Source organism: Achroia grisella, unplaced genomic scaffold, assembly GCF_030625045.1.
Source record: "Achroia grisella isolate CSIRO2021 unplaced genomic scaffold, CSIRO_AGI_Agris_v1 utg4116, whole genome shotgun sequence".
NCBI lineage: Eukaryota > Metazoa > Arthropoda > Insecta > Lepidoptera > Pyralidae > Achroia > Achroia grisella.
In genome coordinates this window covers 429403-448248 of record NW_026712845.1, presented here as the reverse complement: position 1 = coordinate 448248, position 18846 = coordinate 429403, and the positions used below count along the sequence as shown (strand labels likewise).

Here is an 18846-nt window from a genome sequence, read left to right as displayed (position 1 = left end):
ATTACCTACATATCAATCTTTACGACGAAAGATATTCTTTTTTTATGTGACAGAAAGGTAAAAGAGATGACAAGCCACCTGATGGTAAGTGGCAACCTTCGTTTATATATACTAACACGACTACTAACTTTTAATTATCATATACCATGGTATCTTTCAATCGTGGTTATATCTGAGGATAATGTCAAGCTGCTTTGCGATAGCAATAAGTAATATAGAGTTATTTACTTAAATGATTTTATAATATTCACCCCATTATATACATAAGAAGTTTATTTAATAATAATAATAACCCAAGACCATCCCATACATCTAGTCTTAAGCTAAGCTTGCGTTATAAGTATTAAACAACTGACATAATTACACTTAGATGTTTCTTTTATAAATAGATACATACATAAAAACACAAATAGACCGATTATTTCTTTATTTTTAATGGGTTATTTGGGCTATGGTCAGGTGCTTGGACCTGTAGCACTGCGACCTTCATAGATCTATTGTGCTCGCTCTTTTTCGTTACCTAGACCCGTCAGGAACAAGAATTGAAGGATATTCTTAGGAGCGTTGGTTTTTATCTCTCCCCAGGAAAGAGTGTAAACTTTCCAAAGGAGATATTTCATTTATGCATGAGTAGACTACAACCACATAGAATGTGCCCAGTGCCCGAGTACCAGAGAGCCCTAGTGTTGCTTTTACTTAATACTAATAGTATATTATAGTATACTCAATAGTAGTTGTATTGGAATATTTGTTCGAGTAGCCGGATATTTAGTAATAGGGGTTTTCAATGTATCAATCCTAGCATTTCCTACCAGTGATTCAGTGCTTCTCATTTGTTATTAATTTGAGATGTCCCAATTTTGGACAACGAGGCACACACGAGCAGGTCACACAAGCGTTCAGACAACAGACTGAGAATCAGTCTGTTGTCAATCATAATCAGAAATACAAATGTTTGTATCCGATGACGATTGGAAGTAAAGCGGTGTGATTAACCGCTAGGCCACCGAGGCCACTTCATAGATACTTTATCTATCTATCTCTAAACGTAGCACCTTTATATCCACACGAACACTTTAATATATGGCCACTACACAACATGAGTAGTGGTGATATATCTGCGTCCTTTCGGGTGGGAGCATAAAAGTTATTTGCCCGTTTTATGACGGGCTACCAACGCTCATTGGTACCTACATGAGTTACGTAGTACGGACCGCTGTGTGAATATGTTTTCGCTGATTTGAACGGGAAACTTACAGCTACATTTGCATGCTATAAAAGCAAGATCTAAAATGATCAGTTTAGTAGAGCCGTGTTGCAATTCAAATCTTGGCACGATGATATATTTTTATAGATTTTTGTAATATACACATATAGTCTTATTTGTTACCTGCGACTTCATATATAGAATCTAAGCGAAAACAAAACTGACGCCTAGAGAATCAAGTTGCCATGCGGAACTATTAACTTAACCTATATATACATACTACAATTATCACCTCTATACACTTATTATGTGAATAGAAGTTTATATCGGCGTTAATATACTATCTAAATTAATTTTCTATCTAAATTTCTGTTCACATGAATTGTTGAAATATTGAAATCAAATTTCAGAATTCTTAGAAGTAACTCATTGCTATATTATTAAACAGACTATGTTTCCAATTGGGAAAACTGAAGACTGATGAATTTCAATTACAAGTCGTTGCACGATACTGTATATATGGTTCTTAGTATATGTAAATTCGGCCCATATCACATGTCAAGCGGTAGCCATTGACTATATACATATATGAATAGCAATACTAACATAACAATAGCATGTGACACCCATGATACTACTCGTGCTTTGCCATTCCAGAGGCCTATGCTGCTTTTTAGGCTTTAATTTTAAATTTTCTTCACCGTTATTATAATTTTAATAATAATAATCTAGTGACAATTCACATAGCACTATCTAGACCAAAGTTAAGCGAGCTTGGCTTGTGTTATGTATACTAGATAACAAATTTGAAAAATACATTATTCCAGGTTGACATATGTGGGTGTAATTATATAAGAAAAATCTTGTAAAGTTAGGAGCACCTACGCAAAGCCCTAACGAAGCAATAAGACAATGGTAGGACAAAGCGATTACAAGTCTATAAAGATTAAGTATCATGTCTCTTTCGATTTCTCATTTGGGAAGATTCTAATGAGGATTATGTGATAAAAAGTAATCTATTATACACATTATATAAGCAAGATATTTATTATGGCAATGTTATTAAAAAACACCCGATATTTCGACGCTTTAGCTATCAGGCCGTGACTAGGACGTTTGTAACCCGTCGAAATATCGGGAGCTCTTTATTAATATTATCAAAACTTTAAAACAGAAATCTAATGTCTTTAATAATACTTAGTCTATTAGGTTTTTTTTTTACGTACATTCTTAGTAATTCTTCAAAATACACTTTTAGATATCTTCATACTTTTATTTCATACACTTCAAAGTCATAACAAAGTAAAACTTTTAATATTATCTTACAAAACGTTTCAATAGTCTGGAGCGAGGTATATAATGTCTTTGCTGATTTTATTCCAGTTAATATAACACCTACGACAGGATTTAGGTAGCCTCATCTTATTTCGTGGCAAAAGAAAAATCTTCATGGAAAGTTTTTCTTTAGTTAGGTTTCAGTGATTTTCACTATTTTCCAATAATATTGAACACAATATTTCATATATATAGAATATAACTGGAAAATACCAATGAGAAATACACGTATTTTGTATGAAAATGGAATTGAATTGAATAGCTGATGACCCACCTAATAGTAAGTGGTAACTGCCGCCTGATGAAGGTGCCGTCCTTGTAGGCACCACTAACATCACGTTTATCGTAGGATGAACCTGATACCACTCATTCGTTGTTATTCCGGAGAACTGACAGCTGATTTAGAAAAAACTGAGATACTCACTCACACAATTATTCATAAAGTCTATTTTGGTATATTATTTGTAATACAAATAAAAAATACTAATTATTGACATTAGCAAACTTTGAAGCCTTAATTACAACAAATGTAATAAAATTAGTTTATTTTTTTTTATTTTAAGCAAAGTTTATGCTTATAATTTTTATGCATTTATTCGTCAATATCAAAAATCTTTAGTTATGCCGCAGCATAAACATTTTCAAAGCACTAAAGATTTTTGTTATATGAAATATTTTTAAAATCTGAAATTATACAAATTAAATACTAATAGAGAGTTCATATTAATTTGTATAGTTACATTTGTTGTAATTAAGATCACTATTCCAGCAACTCTAATTACTTTCCTTTCATTACAGGGCACACTAATGGGTGGAAGGTAAATTAAGGTCAGGTATGGGCTATCTATGTAAGGAACGCTAAAGATATGCGTCACATAGAAAGGAAAGCGATCCCAACAAGATTTAGTAGTAGGTATCCAAAGTATCTTATGTTTCATTTTAAACAAAGAGATTGTGTATCATTATTACGTAATATAAAATAATATTCTGCTGTCGCGGTCTGTCCCTTTGTATGTTTAAATTTTGAAAACTACGCAACGGATTTTTATGCGGTTTTTTTAAATAGATACAGTGATTCTAGAGGACCTTCCTCTTTATATATAAAATACATGTACAACCGTGCGAAGCCGGGGTGAGTAACTTGTCTTTTTTATATAATTGAAATGGCATATAGGCTCATTCACCTCATGGTAAGTAGTAATTGTGAATTACAAACATAAATAGCACCACGGACATCATAAAATATATTGCGAAACCGTGATAATCCTACGCATTGCCATTCATGAACTCATGCTGTTTACATAATACAAATAAAAAAAAAATCACTGCTATTTTAGCCATATCGCCTTTAAAACAAATATTACCTCTAATTGATAAAATAAATCAATATTGCCATCTAGTTCTAAAATTAAAAAATCTGATACTATAAATATACAATAAATTAAATATGTAATAATGTCTATAATTTGTGTATGTATGTATATATCAGTTGTTCAGCATCTACCAAAAATACAAGTATGTATTAGGTACTTTATAACTAAATGGTGATATGAAATTAAAACATTAAAGTCATTTAAAACTGAATGCACTTTTACGTATTCAAAATTTTAGTCCACTTACCGGTTCATTGTTGACAAAGAAGGACAAGTTGGCAGCCGGTAACGAGTCCCGGCTGATGCACTCCGCTTTGAGCTTCATTCCTGCCTTATACCTCAATTTTATTCCGTGTAGTTCTGGCCCGGACTTTGGTAGATCTGTCAAAATTAAATATCTCGTATCATATACATATTATATACATACACTCGACGCCTCGGTGGTCTAGTGGTTTAGCACACCGCCTTACTTTCGGTGGTCGCGGGTTCGATTCCTCGCACGGCAAATGTAAATGTACATGTATTTGTATCAGTTATCTAGTACCCATAACACAAGCTTTAGCTAACTTAATTTGGGCCTAGATGGCGCTGTGTGAATTGTCCTGAGATTATTATTATACTCATATAATGCGAAAACGATATAGACACCAAGCGATAAAAATGTAGATATAGGTCAAAATGATATAGAATCATTTTCCCTAAAAAGCAAAATGTACCTAAATTCTTGTTAGTGGTGTATAAAAAGTTATGCGTAGTTATACATCTGGACGGAGTTCATTTTGATCTATCGTCGATGGCAGGCATCAGACCACAACATGTTACTTATCTCTACCACAGAGTCACCTGTATACTGGTATATATAGAGAGAAAACCTTTCCACTAGTACCGATTCTCTAAAGTTATATTAATTGCATAAATCGTTGAGGTCACCTTGTCCTTGGAATGTTTATTTTAACAATATTTTTCGTATTATTCATATATATAAAACTATAATATATAACACATAATGGTAGATTTTCTATCTCGCAGGAAAAATAAAAATCTATCTTTTTCACTATTTATCTTAGCCACAGTGCAAATCCAAAGTAAGATAAATATTTGCTCTCTGTCTTAAGAACCCTGTTAATACTACATAGTGAATACGTATCTAAGTTTTTTTTATTACGCTTCAAATAATTAACCGTCTTGATAAATTAACTTCGTAATTACTTTTTGTTTACATCAATAGATAATTAAATATTTACTCGTAACTCTACTATGTAAACAAGTAATAGATACAGCATGAAGACTCCCGAATTCCTTGAGCGAAGGTTTCAAATACGCCGATATCTGATATCGTCGTTCAAGGTATCGCGAATCTCACAAGCTTAGATATTAATTAGTGAATTAGCACACAGGTCGCAGGTTCGATTCTTCGCACGGCACAAACATTTATTTTCATAAGTACGATTGTTTGTATCGGTCTGAGTGTTTACCATGTATAATATGTATGTATTTGTAAAAAAAAAACAGCTACGTATTTGTATCAGTTATCTAATACCCATAACACAAGCTTTAGCTTTACTTGGATCTAGATGACGCTGTGTGAATTGTTCTGAAATTATTATTATTATTTAACTACCTTCGTCTAGATAATTAATCATTCACTCATATTATTGAAAACGGGCGTTTGTTTTAATTTGTATTTATGAAATTTGATCTTTTTTTAGGTACATTATATTTCACCTTTGGCTTTAGGAACATTCTCTAAAAACCATTCGGCACAACCACCTCCGTAGAGTCGTAGGCGGTTTAATATTCTCAATTCCAATAAAATTGCAAACTCCAGTTACATATAATGTAATACTAAATATAATTGGTTATCAAAACGAATATTATTTTACGAGCTTTATTGATAATAGTTGAACAAAAATTTAAATAGCAATACTAACATAACGTAATTGACTTGTGAATGAGTAAGAGTTGTATATAAAGTAATAGCACAAAATTCTCTATAAATAATTAATAATCCCAGTCGCCCAGTGTAATCCTGATGTCATATCTATCATTTCATTATAAGATATTATCTCTGTACCTTTAAATTTATTTAAAAAATAAATATGTAAGTAGTATTACATTATAAAAACGACGATATCTCTGTTGGCAGACTTTACGTTAAAGTCCCACAGGATCCCAAGATTGAATCCCAGTTCAAACACTAAAGCGACTCGCGTTTTTGTACTTCATTTTTATCACAAACTTGAAAAAGAAAGAATGTTCAATTGTACTGCATTTATTTGTATTATATGTACATATGTCGATTATTAATGTATTTTAAATAAAATAAATTCTATACAAATAATAACTTTTTACTGTTGTATAATAAAATATAATTAGCAATAGCATAACAGGACACAAATATTATTCCAAACTTCCAGGCATAAAATAAAACTGTAAACCAAGCTCCGTCTGATATTAAATATGTCAAAAAACATATGTATATGTAGTACTCATATTAATAAGAGAAAAACACAGTATTTAGAATTATTCGGTTTGCACATTGATTTTAGAAACAGTTTTCCGTATTCCGATTTTAGAAACAGATTCCGTAGGCAGCAAATCATATCAAATCAAAAATCATTTATTCGTAGGACATTTTAGCCGGTTATGAACGTCAAATTTTTATATTATGTTTAATCCCTACCAAATAGCAAAATAAATAAACACTTACCTACGACGTACATGAAGGCGTGAACTTGTGCTGTTTGGAAAGAAGGTGCCTCAGCTGACACCTCGCATGTATACCGGCCTTCGGCTGTTGTCGGCATCGCGGCTATTATTGTCAATCGTTCTGCTCCAGTTGCATCTTCCTGTGGACAACATTATGCAAATATATTACCCCTGCCTTGTTTTTGAAATTACTGTGTCCGTTGAACAAAAACCGGAATTATTTACCTCAGATTAAGAAATTAACAGATGCATTAAAACAATAACATATACTACCGAATGTTAATAATTATCAAGAAAAAATGTATTGTATATGACGCTATTTTTTTAATAACTGCTTATTTGATACGCTATTGATATGGTTGTGGTCATTATGTAGTGGAGTGAAGTCCAGATGTCTTTCGTTTTACGACATTTCGCCATTTCTTCTTACTGGCTGCCGTTCTCTTTCATTTGTAGAGAGTTAATAAACTACTTATTTAAAAAAAAAACAACTAATCAATCTCTTTAACATGAAATGTATATACTATAGTACAGAAGTGAGTTTGGTTATTCGCTAATAATTAAAATAATTAATGAACATCTCTATATTAAATATATTATGAGTTCAACATAATATTGCATTAATTTTATTCATTGTTAATTGTAAAGGGTATTAAATGATAAATAAATTAAATTGTTATATAATTTACAATACTTATACGATACTTTATTTCTAGTAATTATTGTGTACCGTTTATGTATTGAAACGTTTGATTATTCCAATACTTGTAATAATATGATTAGTGTATAAAAATTATGTAATTTTTATTATGCCTACGCACATTTAAGTCAAACAGTTGCCCACACAATTTATATTTGGCCAATTGATATTGTTACAACTGTTTAAGTAAATAAATATAATTTTATTTCATTATATAAATGGAATAGCAACCAAATGTTAAGGCCCACTTTTTTGCAACCGTCGCCTATACATAACGACCGCTATGGAGATCATGTTATCATGCGACGCCCGTGATACCACTCATGCGTTGCCCTTCCGAAGGACTAAGATGTTATGCCTTCTTACCCTGTAATTTCACTACTATATCTCACCATCTAAATACAACTTACAAATAATGCTCACAATTTAGTATAACTGTCTTTGTCTATTAATGTAATAAGTGCAATAAAGTATATATATAATCTGGTTTACTGCTGGCTAAAATGAGTGAGACGTAGTCACGCAGAGATTGCGTAAAGTGTGCTTTCGATTATTAATGCGTGTAGTTATAGATTTTAAGATAGATGTGAGTAAAATCGGTAGACAATGAAAAATCTATCTTCAAAATGAGCACATAATTTGAGAAAAAATCTCGTAACAACATGTGCATACAAATAGACATACTTGAAAATCTCTTCCTTTTGAAAACTTTAACACGGTAGTAAGGGTTTGAAATTAAGAAAGTATCTAACTAGATTCAAAATTTACAGAAATGACATTGTTAAATATATATAAAATAATTTTATTATACACTAGGTGTATTATTGTGATGTATAAGCTATATTACTGTAGAGTATTATTACAGCAAAATGTATATTTATTTCTTTTCGGGTTTACAAATAATTGGATAAAGGATATATTTACAAGTTCTCGTGTACAAAAGATCGAATATTACTTTGTCTCAAATCTTTCGGAGCTACAAAAGACATAAATATTAACAAAGTACCTTAGACTTGCCTAAAGGACTTAGATCTGTATATAAAGTACTTGCTTTATTTCTTTTAATAATATTACTCGTTGGAAATTATATAGCATTGACCATTGTCCATCGACCTAAACCTAAACTAACTAACCTGATATAAACTACTGATGTACTGACAAATTGAAAATAACTAGGGCAAGTCCAAAAATGTATGTAATGTTAATAGAAATGTGTAGGGGAATACGACTGTAGTAATGTGGATTAAACCTATTGTTAGTAATTTTCTATCTCAGGTTGACCTCCATATTTGTCCTGGAAACCATTATGTAAATTCCTGGTGAATTTGCTACGATGAACTAACTAACATACTCATCATCCTCCACGCCCGGCAGGTGCCCCGCCAGCGTATACTATTAACGCAAGCGGGTGCATCATTCTATATTATATAAAAGAAATAGAAGTATGTCAGTACTCAATTTCTGAAGTACTGACTACTGAATGCAAAGTTATAATACAAATAAGACTTCCTACTTATAATTATTTACAATTCTATTCGCCGACAAGTAAAACTTATTTTAACTACAATAATTCTGTATCATTTCTTATACAAGGCAGAACGTTCGTAATGATTCCAGAAAACATCTAAATAATTATCTTTTTTTTTTCTAATTGGTGTGGTAAACAAGATGACAACCCATCTTATGGAATGTCGTAACCATTCCCTAGGATGACGGTGCAAAAAACAACGTGACGCCAGTCATGTCACTCATGCAAATTAGGTTAGAAAAATGTATACCACCTACGAATTATGAATAGTCTTCCTCTGGTAAAGTGTATGATTTAGAGTATTTTGTTCTAAATTTGTTTTATATCCTTGATGACGTACTTGTGGACCTAATTTATGAAGTCATATTCAACCAAATTACTTGTTTCATTTTCACTTTGCTTGGATGATAAATGCCTTGGCAGCTAATGATGACAAATAACATGTACCTGAAATTTATCTTCACTTCTATCTCGCTCTAACCAGCTTTTCAATATACCTTTTGTCTTTTTCATTGCCATTTTCTCTCTCTCTATATGTAATGTATGTAATCTAATTAACACATAATTGACATTAGCTATAGAAGTAAATTTCAATAGCTTACGGCTATCTCATACAATACGGACTTTTCTATTAGTAATTTCGTTAATCAAATAGATATTCTACTTTATCTAGGGGTGGCGAAAGGGATGAATATAAGTATATTTGTCCTATTCAATATATATTATGACAGTTTTACATTCTTTTGTCGAACAAATGCGAATTATTTGTTTTTATTTAAATTGTTTAATAAATCTATTTATATCCGTACGTACTGATATAATAAAATGTAAATTGTGTCAGTCTATCTGTTTCTCACCTTTTCACGGCTACACAGTAACGTGTCTTAATGAAATTGGATTTGGAGATTGATTGTATCACGGAGACGAATAATGGTTAAGGTTACACCAAAAAAAAAACATAAAATCGCAGGCGAAAATCTGTTTAAAATATATTTATTTTAAATTATATATGAATATGTATGTATTTCCAACACAATATATAATATTATGCAGACATAAAACCAACTCACGCGATGTCTTTTGTCTTGTTTTATCTCTCTATCCAAAAATTATTTGAAAGAGATAGTTTGAACGTTAAGACCGCCTTCTGCATGTAAATAAATAAAATGTAATAAATAAAAATAAAATTATAAAATATTAATAAATAAATAATATGTATTCAAGTTAAATATAAATTACTTTTGTATCAAATAGTAAGTTAGATTACAAAGATTAATTTCTTTGTAGTAAGGGTTTTGTGTAATAAATTAATAGTTTCTATAGCTTGACCAATATATATGTGCATATAATTGAAACTATATTATTTCTAGGTAAGGCTACATCTTAGTGTATTATTTTCATTGTCGTTGTTTATTTTACGGATTTATGTACTAAATATTTTATATTGAATGTGGCGACCAGTGTACCATTGTGGTCAGCGAACTCGGTGGTCTAGCGGTCTAGCACACTGCTTTACAACCGATGGTCGAGGGTTCGATTCCTCGCACGGCACAAACATTTGTAGTCATGAGTATAATTGTTTGTATCGGTCTGGGTGTTTTCTATGTATAATAACAGTTTTTTTTGGTAAATACATACGTATTTATAAAAAAAAAATTACGTATATGTATCAATTATCTAGTACCCATAACACAAGCCTTAGCTATCTTAACTTGGGTCTAGATGGCGCTGTGTGAATTGTCCTGAGATTATTATTATTATTATTATCATAATATTATACGTATATCTAGCTGAGCCCACGATTTTAGAACCCTATAACATTTTTTGTTTGTGAATAAAACATACACTAAATTTAAGTGAGCCTTACTACAACTTTAAGCTCTAGCTTATAGCTCGTACTCTAGTACGAGCTATACTAGTACTACTATATACTAGTTAAAACCGTACCGTACCTAAAATGGTGTACCTAAATGTGCGTTTAAATATACAAAGCGACAAAAATTCTAAAATATCATTATTTTGAGTTCTATTACGTTGATAAAAATCCCCAATAAGAGTTATTCTCATATATCTTCTACGTACACACGATCACAGATCACAGACTTTATATTTATATTATACTTAGATTAACATTTCGTACTCTCACCGCCATTTCACTAAATATCGGCCTACTTCACCTCCACTCTATCGTAACATTTTGTAGAATAGCAAAATTGAATAACAATTGCACTTAAAATGTTACTCTATTTTGTAACGTTCACTGATGGGAAATAAAAGCACGTAGAGTACGAGTATACGTATTGCCAATATTATGTACTAGCACTTAAGGTACTTGATTCAATTTGCATGCATCTGTTCGAACATGTCATTGGGAACTTCCCCATGAAATATGAGTAAGTACCTATATTGGCGACAGATGATATTATTCCATTTGTCATTATAAAAAAAACTAGTCAAACAACATATTTTTTTAATTTATATAGATTATATATATTTTTTATATCACAATCGTAACTGTACCACGACGATCTAATATATCATCTCATATATGAGAAATAACATTTTCTAATAGTTAATAGTTTTCTAATAGTCATATTTCTATTATACTTAATAATCTAGTAATATCGATCACTAAGTTTCCTTTTACGTTTTAGGAATGACAAGCAAGCTGACGGATTTGATGGTAAATGGTAACCGTCGTCTATGTACATGAACAGCTCTATGTATATCATGTCATCATATAACGCGAGTGATACGCATGTGTTGCTTTCCTAGAAAACTAAGATATTTAGGGTTGTCCTGCCTTAACCAAAATCCCTTCAACTAAAACACAGCTTACAAAGCTGCTTAACCGTTGAAATAGGTTAAATAAGTACCCAAACAAACGACTTCTTACATAGTCCATAGACTCTTAGAATTTATTTAAATAAAATGAATTTTGTATAATGTACGTACCTGTATAGATTATATAACTGTTAAATAATTCATTAGAAACATAGATAATAATGATATAGGAACCTAATAATATTAAAAAGTAAAATATTATACATATATGTCTACATAATTATACCAGAAAACCTTTGAGTTTGTTTATGTGACGTGGCAATATCTGAAACCAGTCAACCGTTTTTTGATGAAAATTGACATGTAGGATCTAGGAATTGACGCAACGTGTACTGCTGGAGGTCAGCATGAATTTAATATGATGGCTATTCGCAGGTAAAACTTCTTAAAGAAAATAAGAGACCAAAAAAATAATAAGAAAAAGATAAATGTTTACCCCAACTTAGACCTATAGGTGGATCATTTATATAATAATAGCTGTTTACCGCGACTTAGTTTCCTTTTTTCTTTGAGTTAACAGATAGTCTATAACTATCCTCGGGCTACAACCTATCGTAATGGTAAATTTCATAACTATCCGATTAGCATTTAATGCATTTGTAATACTTGTTATAAGTGATAACAGTAATATGTGACTTACGGCCTCAGTATACAATCTATTTTAACGTCACATTGAGAGAAAGGGAAAGTTCTTCTCACTTCATGAGATCTATTCAGCCGTAGTCTTAAAAAAATATCAAACAGATACTTTCGAATATTAAAATAGCTGAATAGGGTATATTTTTTGGAATGGCAAATAAACCTACGTCTAAACTGGTAGTAAGCGGTATACACCTACCTATATACATGAACAGTGCTACGGACACACGTCATCACATGACGCCCGCTCATGCGTTACCATTGCATCTGAAGGTGTCACTTCGAACATAGCTTACGAAGGTATCTGCTTGACGGGAGAATTATATGATACTGCGGTACCTACTAATACAGACAACTTTATATAATAGAATGTTATTATTTAAATATAAGCAGACTAGCAGTCCACCCCGACTTCGCTTGGATATTTACCAAAAAATTCAAATTACATATAGTTTAACACACACATCCTTCTTTTTGGGTCGGACGCTACTAAAAGTATATTATAAAGACAGTTTTGATATTATTATTTTAATTACCTATATTGTTATTTGGTAAAATAGTGTTTAAAGATTTGATAAAGTAGACAACAAAGGTTAAAAGGAAAACATTAATTCTCGGATTAATATCCCATTAATTTTGTCATTTATTTCTCGCTCACTTTCATTCGATAGTTAAATACATGAATAATACATTAAAAGGCACTCGATTTGGAAATACGATTCGTTAAACACAAATACCCACTTGTAATGTGACGGTCGGAGGACGTATGTAAATAAAGGAGTTTAATACAAATAAAGGAATGGGAGTTATCGAACGGATTATTAATGATCTCGTTACAGACACTTAACAGTTTATGTACTTATGTCAGGTAAATAGGGTTGTCAATTGTCTCGATTTCATAATTCGTAGGATTATTACTAATGCGAAAGTATATAAAGGAAACTATACGTGTGAACGGATTATACTGACGGACTCGATGGTCAATCTTTTTAGCACACCACCTTACGTGTCGTCCCTGGTTCCTGGTACGAAGCATGAAAATTATTATATAATCTTACTGTTATATTTAGAAAACCGTCAGACCCATATAATAATTTTCATACAAATGTTTGCTTAGTACCAAGAACCAGGGACGACACGTAAGGTGGTGTGCTAATGTATGTATTTAGAAAAAAATATCAATATTCATATGTCTAGGTGTACCAGTAGTCTAGTACCCATAACACAGCTCTGTTTTGAATTATGACTAGATGGTGCTTCATGAATTGTCCATTATTATAATGAAATTTGCCATGAAAATACAATAACAGATTATCTCACGGAGAACGGAGCTAAGTATTATCACAAAAAAAGCAGGCATTATCGTGAATAACAGCCAGTTTACAATATATGAAACAAGACATTCTAGAAGTACGAGTATACCGGTGATTTATGCACAAAGCCATTAATTACATTTACCGTAAAATTATATACGTCGCTTGTCAAAATGAAATTTTTCCGTTAATATATTCTGACCTATTAAGGTTTTAGCAACACAAACATATTTTTTTAATTAGTTCCAAATTATATATATCAATATATTCAATACATTAAACAAAGGACTTTTATCGCTTGCCGAAATATTTTCAACTAAAATAATATTTTCAACTAATAACCTTGCTACTATTGTTTCCAGAAGTAGGATATTACATTGTTTCAAATTATTAAGAAACTTAGATAATTAATTGAAAACATTTTTATATTTTTTTTATATTTCATCAGCTCTAAAATTTCTTAGACGTTGATATTATATTATCTTGACATAATTTAATTCAATATCCTGCGGCGATTCTATGACTATTTATTCGGCCCACTTATAAAAATATCTAATGGAATGGCAACACTTTGTGACTCACGTATATTTTTTATATAGTGAATAACAAAATGCTGAATGGTGTGTCAACCCACTTCATGGTATATACCTACATAAAAAAAAGCATTTCCGTAATCCTGTTTACTTATCATGACATTTCATTCACGGTTCATCCTCATCATGTAACAGCGCTAGAACTAATGCATTGTCATAAAAAAAACCTTTATACAAAGTTATAGTTGAACAACTATTATCTATCTGCAATTTCATCCCCTTCACCATAATTAACCAACCTAGAATGAACTTTATTCCTTTTTCATCTTAAATACTTCAGCTAAGACTAATAGACTACATTCTAATTGCAGACGTCTAAGAAATTTATTTATTTGTAATAGCACAAACATTTACAATAAATTTACGTATAATAAATTAACAATACACACATGGACTCTGTGTAAAGAGTATATATAGGAGTTTGATAGATGACTTGCTCCTAAAATGAAAATTTTAGTCTGTTATAGTGTCTGCTTGGTTCCTACAGTACGTTTGCTAAATTATTTTACTGTATAATAAGCTTTTTCCATTAGCAATTCTTTAAGCTTTTTTAAAATAAATTTCGAATCAGTGTTAGAATACAATATGTTTTAAACATGCAATGTGGACAATATCAGTCAATTTCCTGATGCTTTCGCCACGATAGGCTAACTAAGTTGACTTCGTTCTCATTTTACTCCCACTCTCCACTGGCGCCCTACCTGTGCTGATTGTATATATTCTGAAGATTTGATAGCGGAAGATTAAATGTATTATGATGATTATTTAAAGTTTGTGAAGGCAGAGTAACCAATTTATACTAATAGGATGTCTTGTAATTAGATAGTATTTCGTCTGTATTTATATGTTAGTCCTCTTACTTACGCCGGACAATACAAAGCTAGCCCTCAATGAGAAAACTTAGTCGGACTTAACAGCACTCTCAAATTTAGCATTCTGACGATGTAGCCTCTAATTATACATTCTAACAATCCGCAACCAAACCTGCATAGTAATTTAAATCTAACTCTGCAAACTAAGGCGAGGCCAACCTGTAATTATACGCTTCACAGATAGCATTGTGAAGTTTCTGGAGCCTGCGTGGGGACAAGTAAGAGAACTATTATATTTCTTCCGTTTGTATGTTGTGGTATATCCCCTTCTTCGCTTGAATTAAGCTGCACGTATATATAATATGTCTTCTGACCATTAAAAATCATGCGTTGTAAGGATTTTTCAACTAGATACATGCTTTTTGAAGATTACTAATATGAATATAAATATGGAAGAAATATTTTAAATGATAATTTAGTATAGTTTAGGAATACACTATCTGAAAGTATTGATCTATTTTCCACATAGTACAGTTGACATAATTTATTTAATTTCTTTTAGAAATAATTTTATAGGAATAATTTGAGTATTATGGACCTTTTACTACTAATTGATTAACACTATATACACGTATATTAACTATGATCCTTTTAAGAAGCGATGTGTACCTCAGGTGTTCGGTTTTTATAATAACGATCTCGTCTCATACACGATAAATATATTATGTAACATACCTACACAGTTAATTTTAGATACAAAATATTTTTACCTTGACATCATCGGTTTTAGAATACAAAATGCTTTACTAAGTATATCACTTGTATAATTATTTTATTTGATTTTTGTGAATACACAGCTTTAGTTTAGTGAAATCATTGTGTACTTTCCAAATGAGATATTCGGTTTATGCATGAGTTATGGCTACAACCACATAGGATATGTAGTGGCGTTTCCTCTTCCATTAGCAAAAACTGCAAATCTTTGTTAAGCACAGGCCTAGGTTTGCCATGTGATTATTTAATTCGCATATTTGAGGACCCTAGTATGATGCATACATTTTACTCAATGTCCTATTTAATATCTACTTCAGAATCCTTACTAATATTATGAACCCAAAAGTCTATAGGTTTGTTTCTCTTACTACATGCAAAAACTACTCAATGGATTTTAATAAATTACATATATGCTGATACATGAAATGGCATTTACAAAAATATCGTGAAAATTCAAAATATAACGATATGTAGGTCAAGTAAGTAGAAAAAAATCTGCGACACCCTATATCCTCTTTTATTTGTAAGTCAGTATTGACAAAACAGGGACTCATATACCTTAATTACAATAAAAAATATGATTTACTAGCTGTGGCCACGGTTTCATCGACACGAAATTTGTAGCCTATGTGTTATTCTGACGAACATATATTATTGTAAAGTTTCGTTAGAATCCGTACTTTTTGTGTGAAAGAGTTACGAACATCCATCCATTCATCTATCTGTCCATACTCATAAAACACAAAATACAACACTCATAAAATAAAACATAAAACACACATTTATAATATTAAGAATATAAATTTATATTTATACTTCTGGATACCACATTGTATACTTAATGCCTGATGACATTGACATTTTCTACCAGTTAACCATTCTATACTGCTAAAAAATGTGATCAGGCATGTAAGATGATCAAAGTTAGGACTCATATTAATAAAACAGTTATGAAAGACTTTATAAAATAAGTAATTTTAATTTTTTAATATTATCTCTACTGTGAAATGACAAATCCGAAGTTTCAGCTGAAAGTTTAGAGATTTTATTACGAACTTTATTTCATTCTGTTGGTATGGACTTCTTAATCGATTCTATTGTACTTACTATCAGTTCTTATATAAGTAGCTTATCTTATATCTCTATAATAGTTGGATATTGAACTGTAGCAACGTCTCACATTTTGAACGTTTTCGTTAACGTTTTTTTATGTAAACGAAATAATAAACAAGTTCATGGCCCACCTGATGGTGACCATCATCTATTTATTTATTTATTTAAACTCTTTATTGCACCAGACAAAGAAAACACGCAAAATGATATAGTACATAAACTGATACAAAAGGCGGTCTTATCGCTAAGCAATCTCTTCCAGACTACCAGTAGAGAAAGTAACATTAAGATAAGATCTATCTATATGAGCAGCACGGATATCAAATCAACATGTGGGTTAGTAGTGAAAAAGTGGTAGTGAACCCGGAACAGCAGGACTTTGCAAATGCGTTACTTTCAGAGAGAATAAGCACTTTTATTGAACTTAAATTTAAATACCGTACTGGTTCTGAAATACCATTGCTGAAAGGTAATTTCACAATTTGGTGGAACGTGGCAAAAAGTTTCTAGAAAGAGGAGGACCGCCATTCATCCAGATGATCTGGACGGTATTTTAATTTCTGCTGCGGGTAACACGTTGGTGAAATTCAGCAGCTGGTATTAATTCGTACAATTCCTCAGAGCACTCACCGTGATACGATTCATCGCCATTCCAATTACATAAAAAAATTGTGCTTCTCGAATCTTAATTGCAATAATAATTTAATTTGACGAAGCAACACAAAGTACGGTTAAATATCATTCGAATCTGACATTTGTATTTATAATTTCGGAGACGAGTCCCAGATCTATATGGTATTATCTAATTTCATTATCTGTAAGGACTTATCAAGATTTACGCAGATGGTCTCGAGGGTTTTTGGAACTTCCACGACTTATGGTCGATATTTAATTTCCACGAACTGATCTTTAATAATATACGATAAATGATTCTCCAATTTTTTTTATCTATTATAATGGGAAACGAACAGGTACCACCTGAAATAGGTAAATATGTACTAGACAGAATTTCAGCTCAAGCTTCCACGTCCATATCTACAATCCATATTCCTTAACAATATCTTTCTAATATTATAAAAGTGAATGTTTCTAAGTATGGCTGAACGTTTGTTACTCTTTCACGCAAAAACTACTAAACGGATTTTGATGAAACTTCACAATAATATAGCTTATACATCGAAATAATAATTAGGCTATAATTTAATAAGATATTATGTAAATTGGGTGAACTATAAACGATAAATGTCAAGTAAGTGTGATGTAGAGGAAATTGCACGGGTCATCTAGTTTTTTATTTATATTTGTATTAGAATCTGTATGTTTACATCCAAGAGTCGATAAGAAGACTGTATCAATAGAAATAGGAAAGTCATGATCTTCTGTCAAATATTGCTTTATAGAAATTATGAAAGAAATGATTTCTATTTAACCTTCTTTTTGTATAGATAAAATACCTAATATCATGGACCTAGAGGTCACATTGTAATAACAATTTTTTGTAACATTTCTGACTCCAGATAAGTAATTAATTTTATTTCTTTTGGATTGTTCGCCTCAGTTTTTATTAGCAAGCACCTACAATATGTTTTATTTACCTTATTTTAATATGTATATTATATAAATGAATTGACGTTTGTAAATGCCGCTAAGACTCAAGATTTGAACTAATTTTTAGTTTCAAATACTTTGAGAAGCCGAAGCGAGGTTTAAGAACTTAGAAAATAATTTATTCATATTAATAATATTTAATTTATAAATATTTGCTGAGTTCTAAAATAGTAAAATACCATTTTTTTTTGTTCTTACCTATCAAATGCGTTAAAAATGTTTTAATGTAACTAAACTTATAAAAAGATATAACTAATTATTTTCTTTACTCCTTTATTTTAATCTGTATACCTATAAA

The 18846-nt window shown here is 31.1% G+C and overlaps 1 protein-coding gene across 1 annotated transcript in view; it reads right to left on the bottom strand.

Annotated features, from left to right (window-relative positions):
• LOC131844667 (uncharacterized) overlaps nt 1-18846 on the bottom strand; it is an 87624-nt gene that overhangs the window by 8502 nt on the left and 60276 nt on the right. The window contains exons 3-4 of the mRNA XM_059193604.1: nt 6626-6764; nt 4163-4296 (exon numbers count right to left, since the gene is read on the bottom strand). Of these exons, the coding sequence (XP_059049587.1) occupies nt 4163-4296; nt 6626-6764 (273 nt within the window). The remainder of the gene's footprint in view (nt 1-4162; nt 4297-6625; nt 6765-18846) is intronic.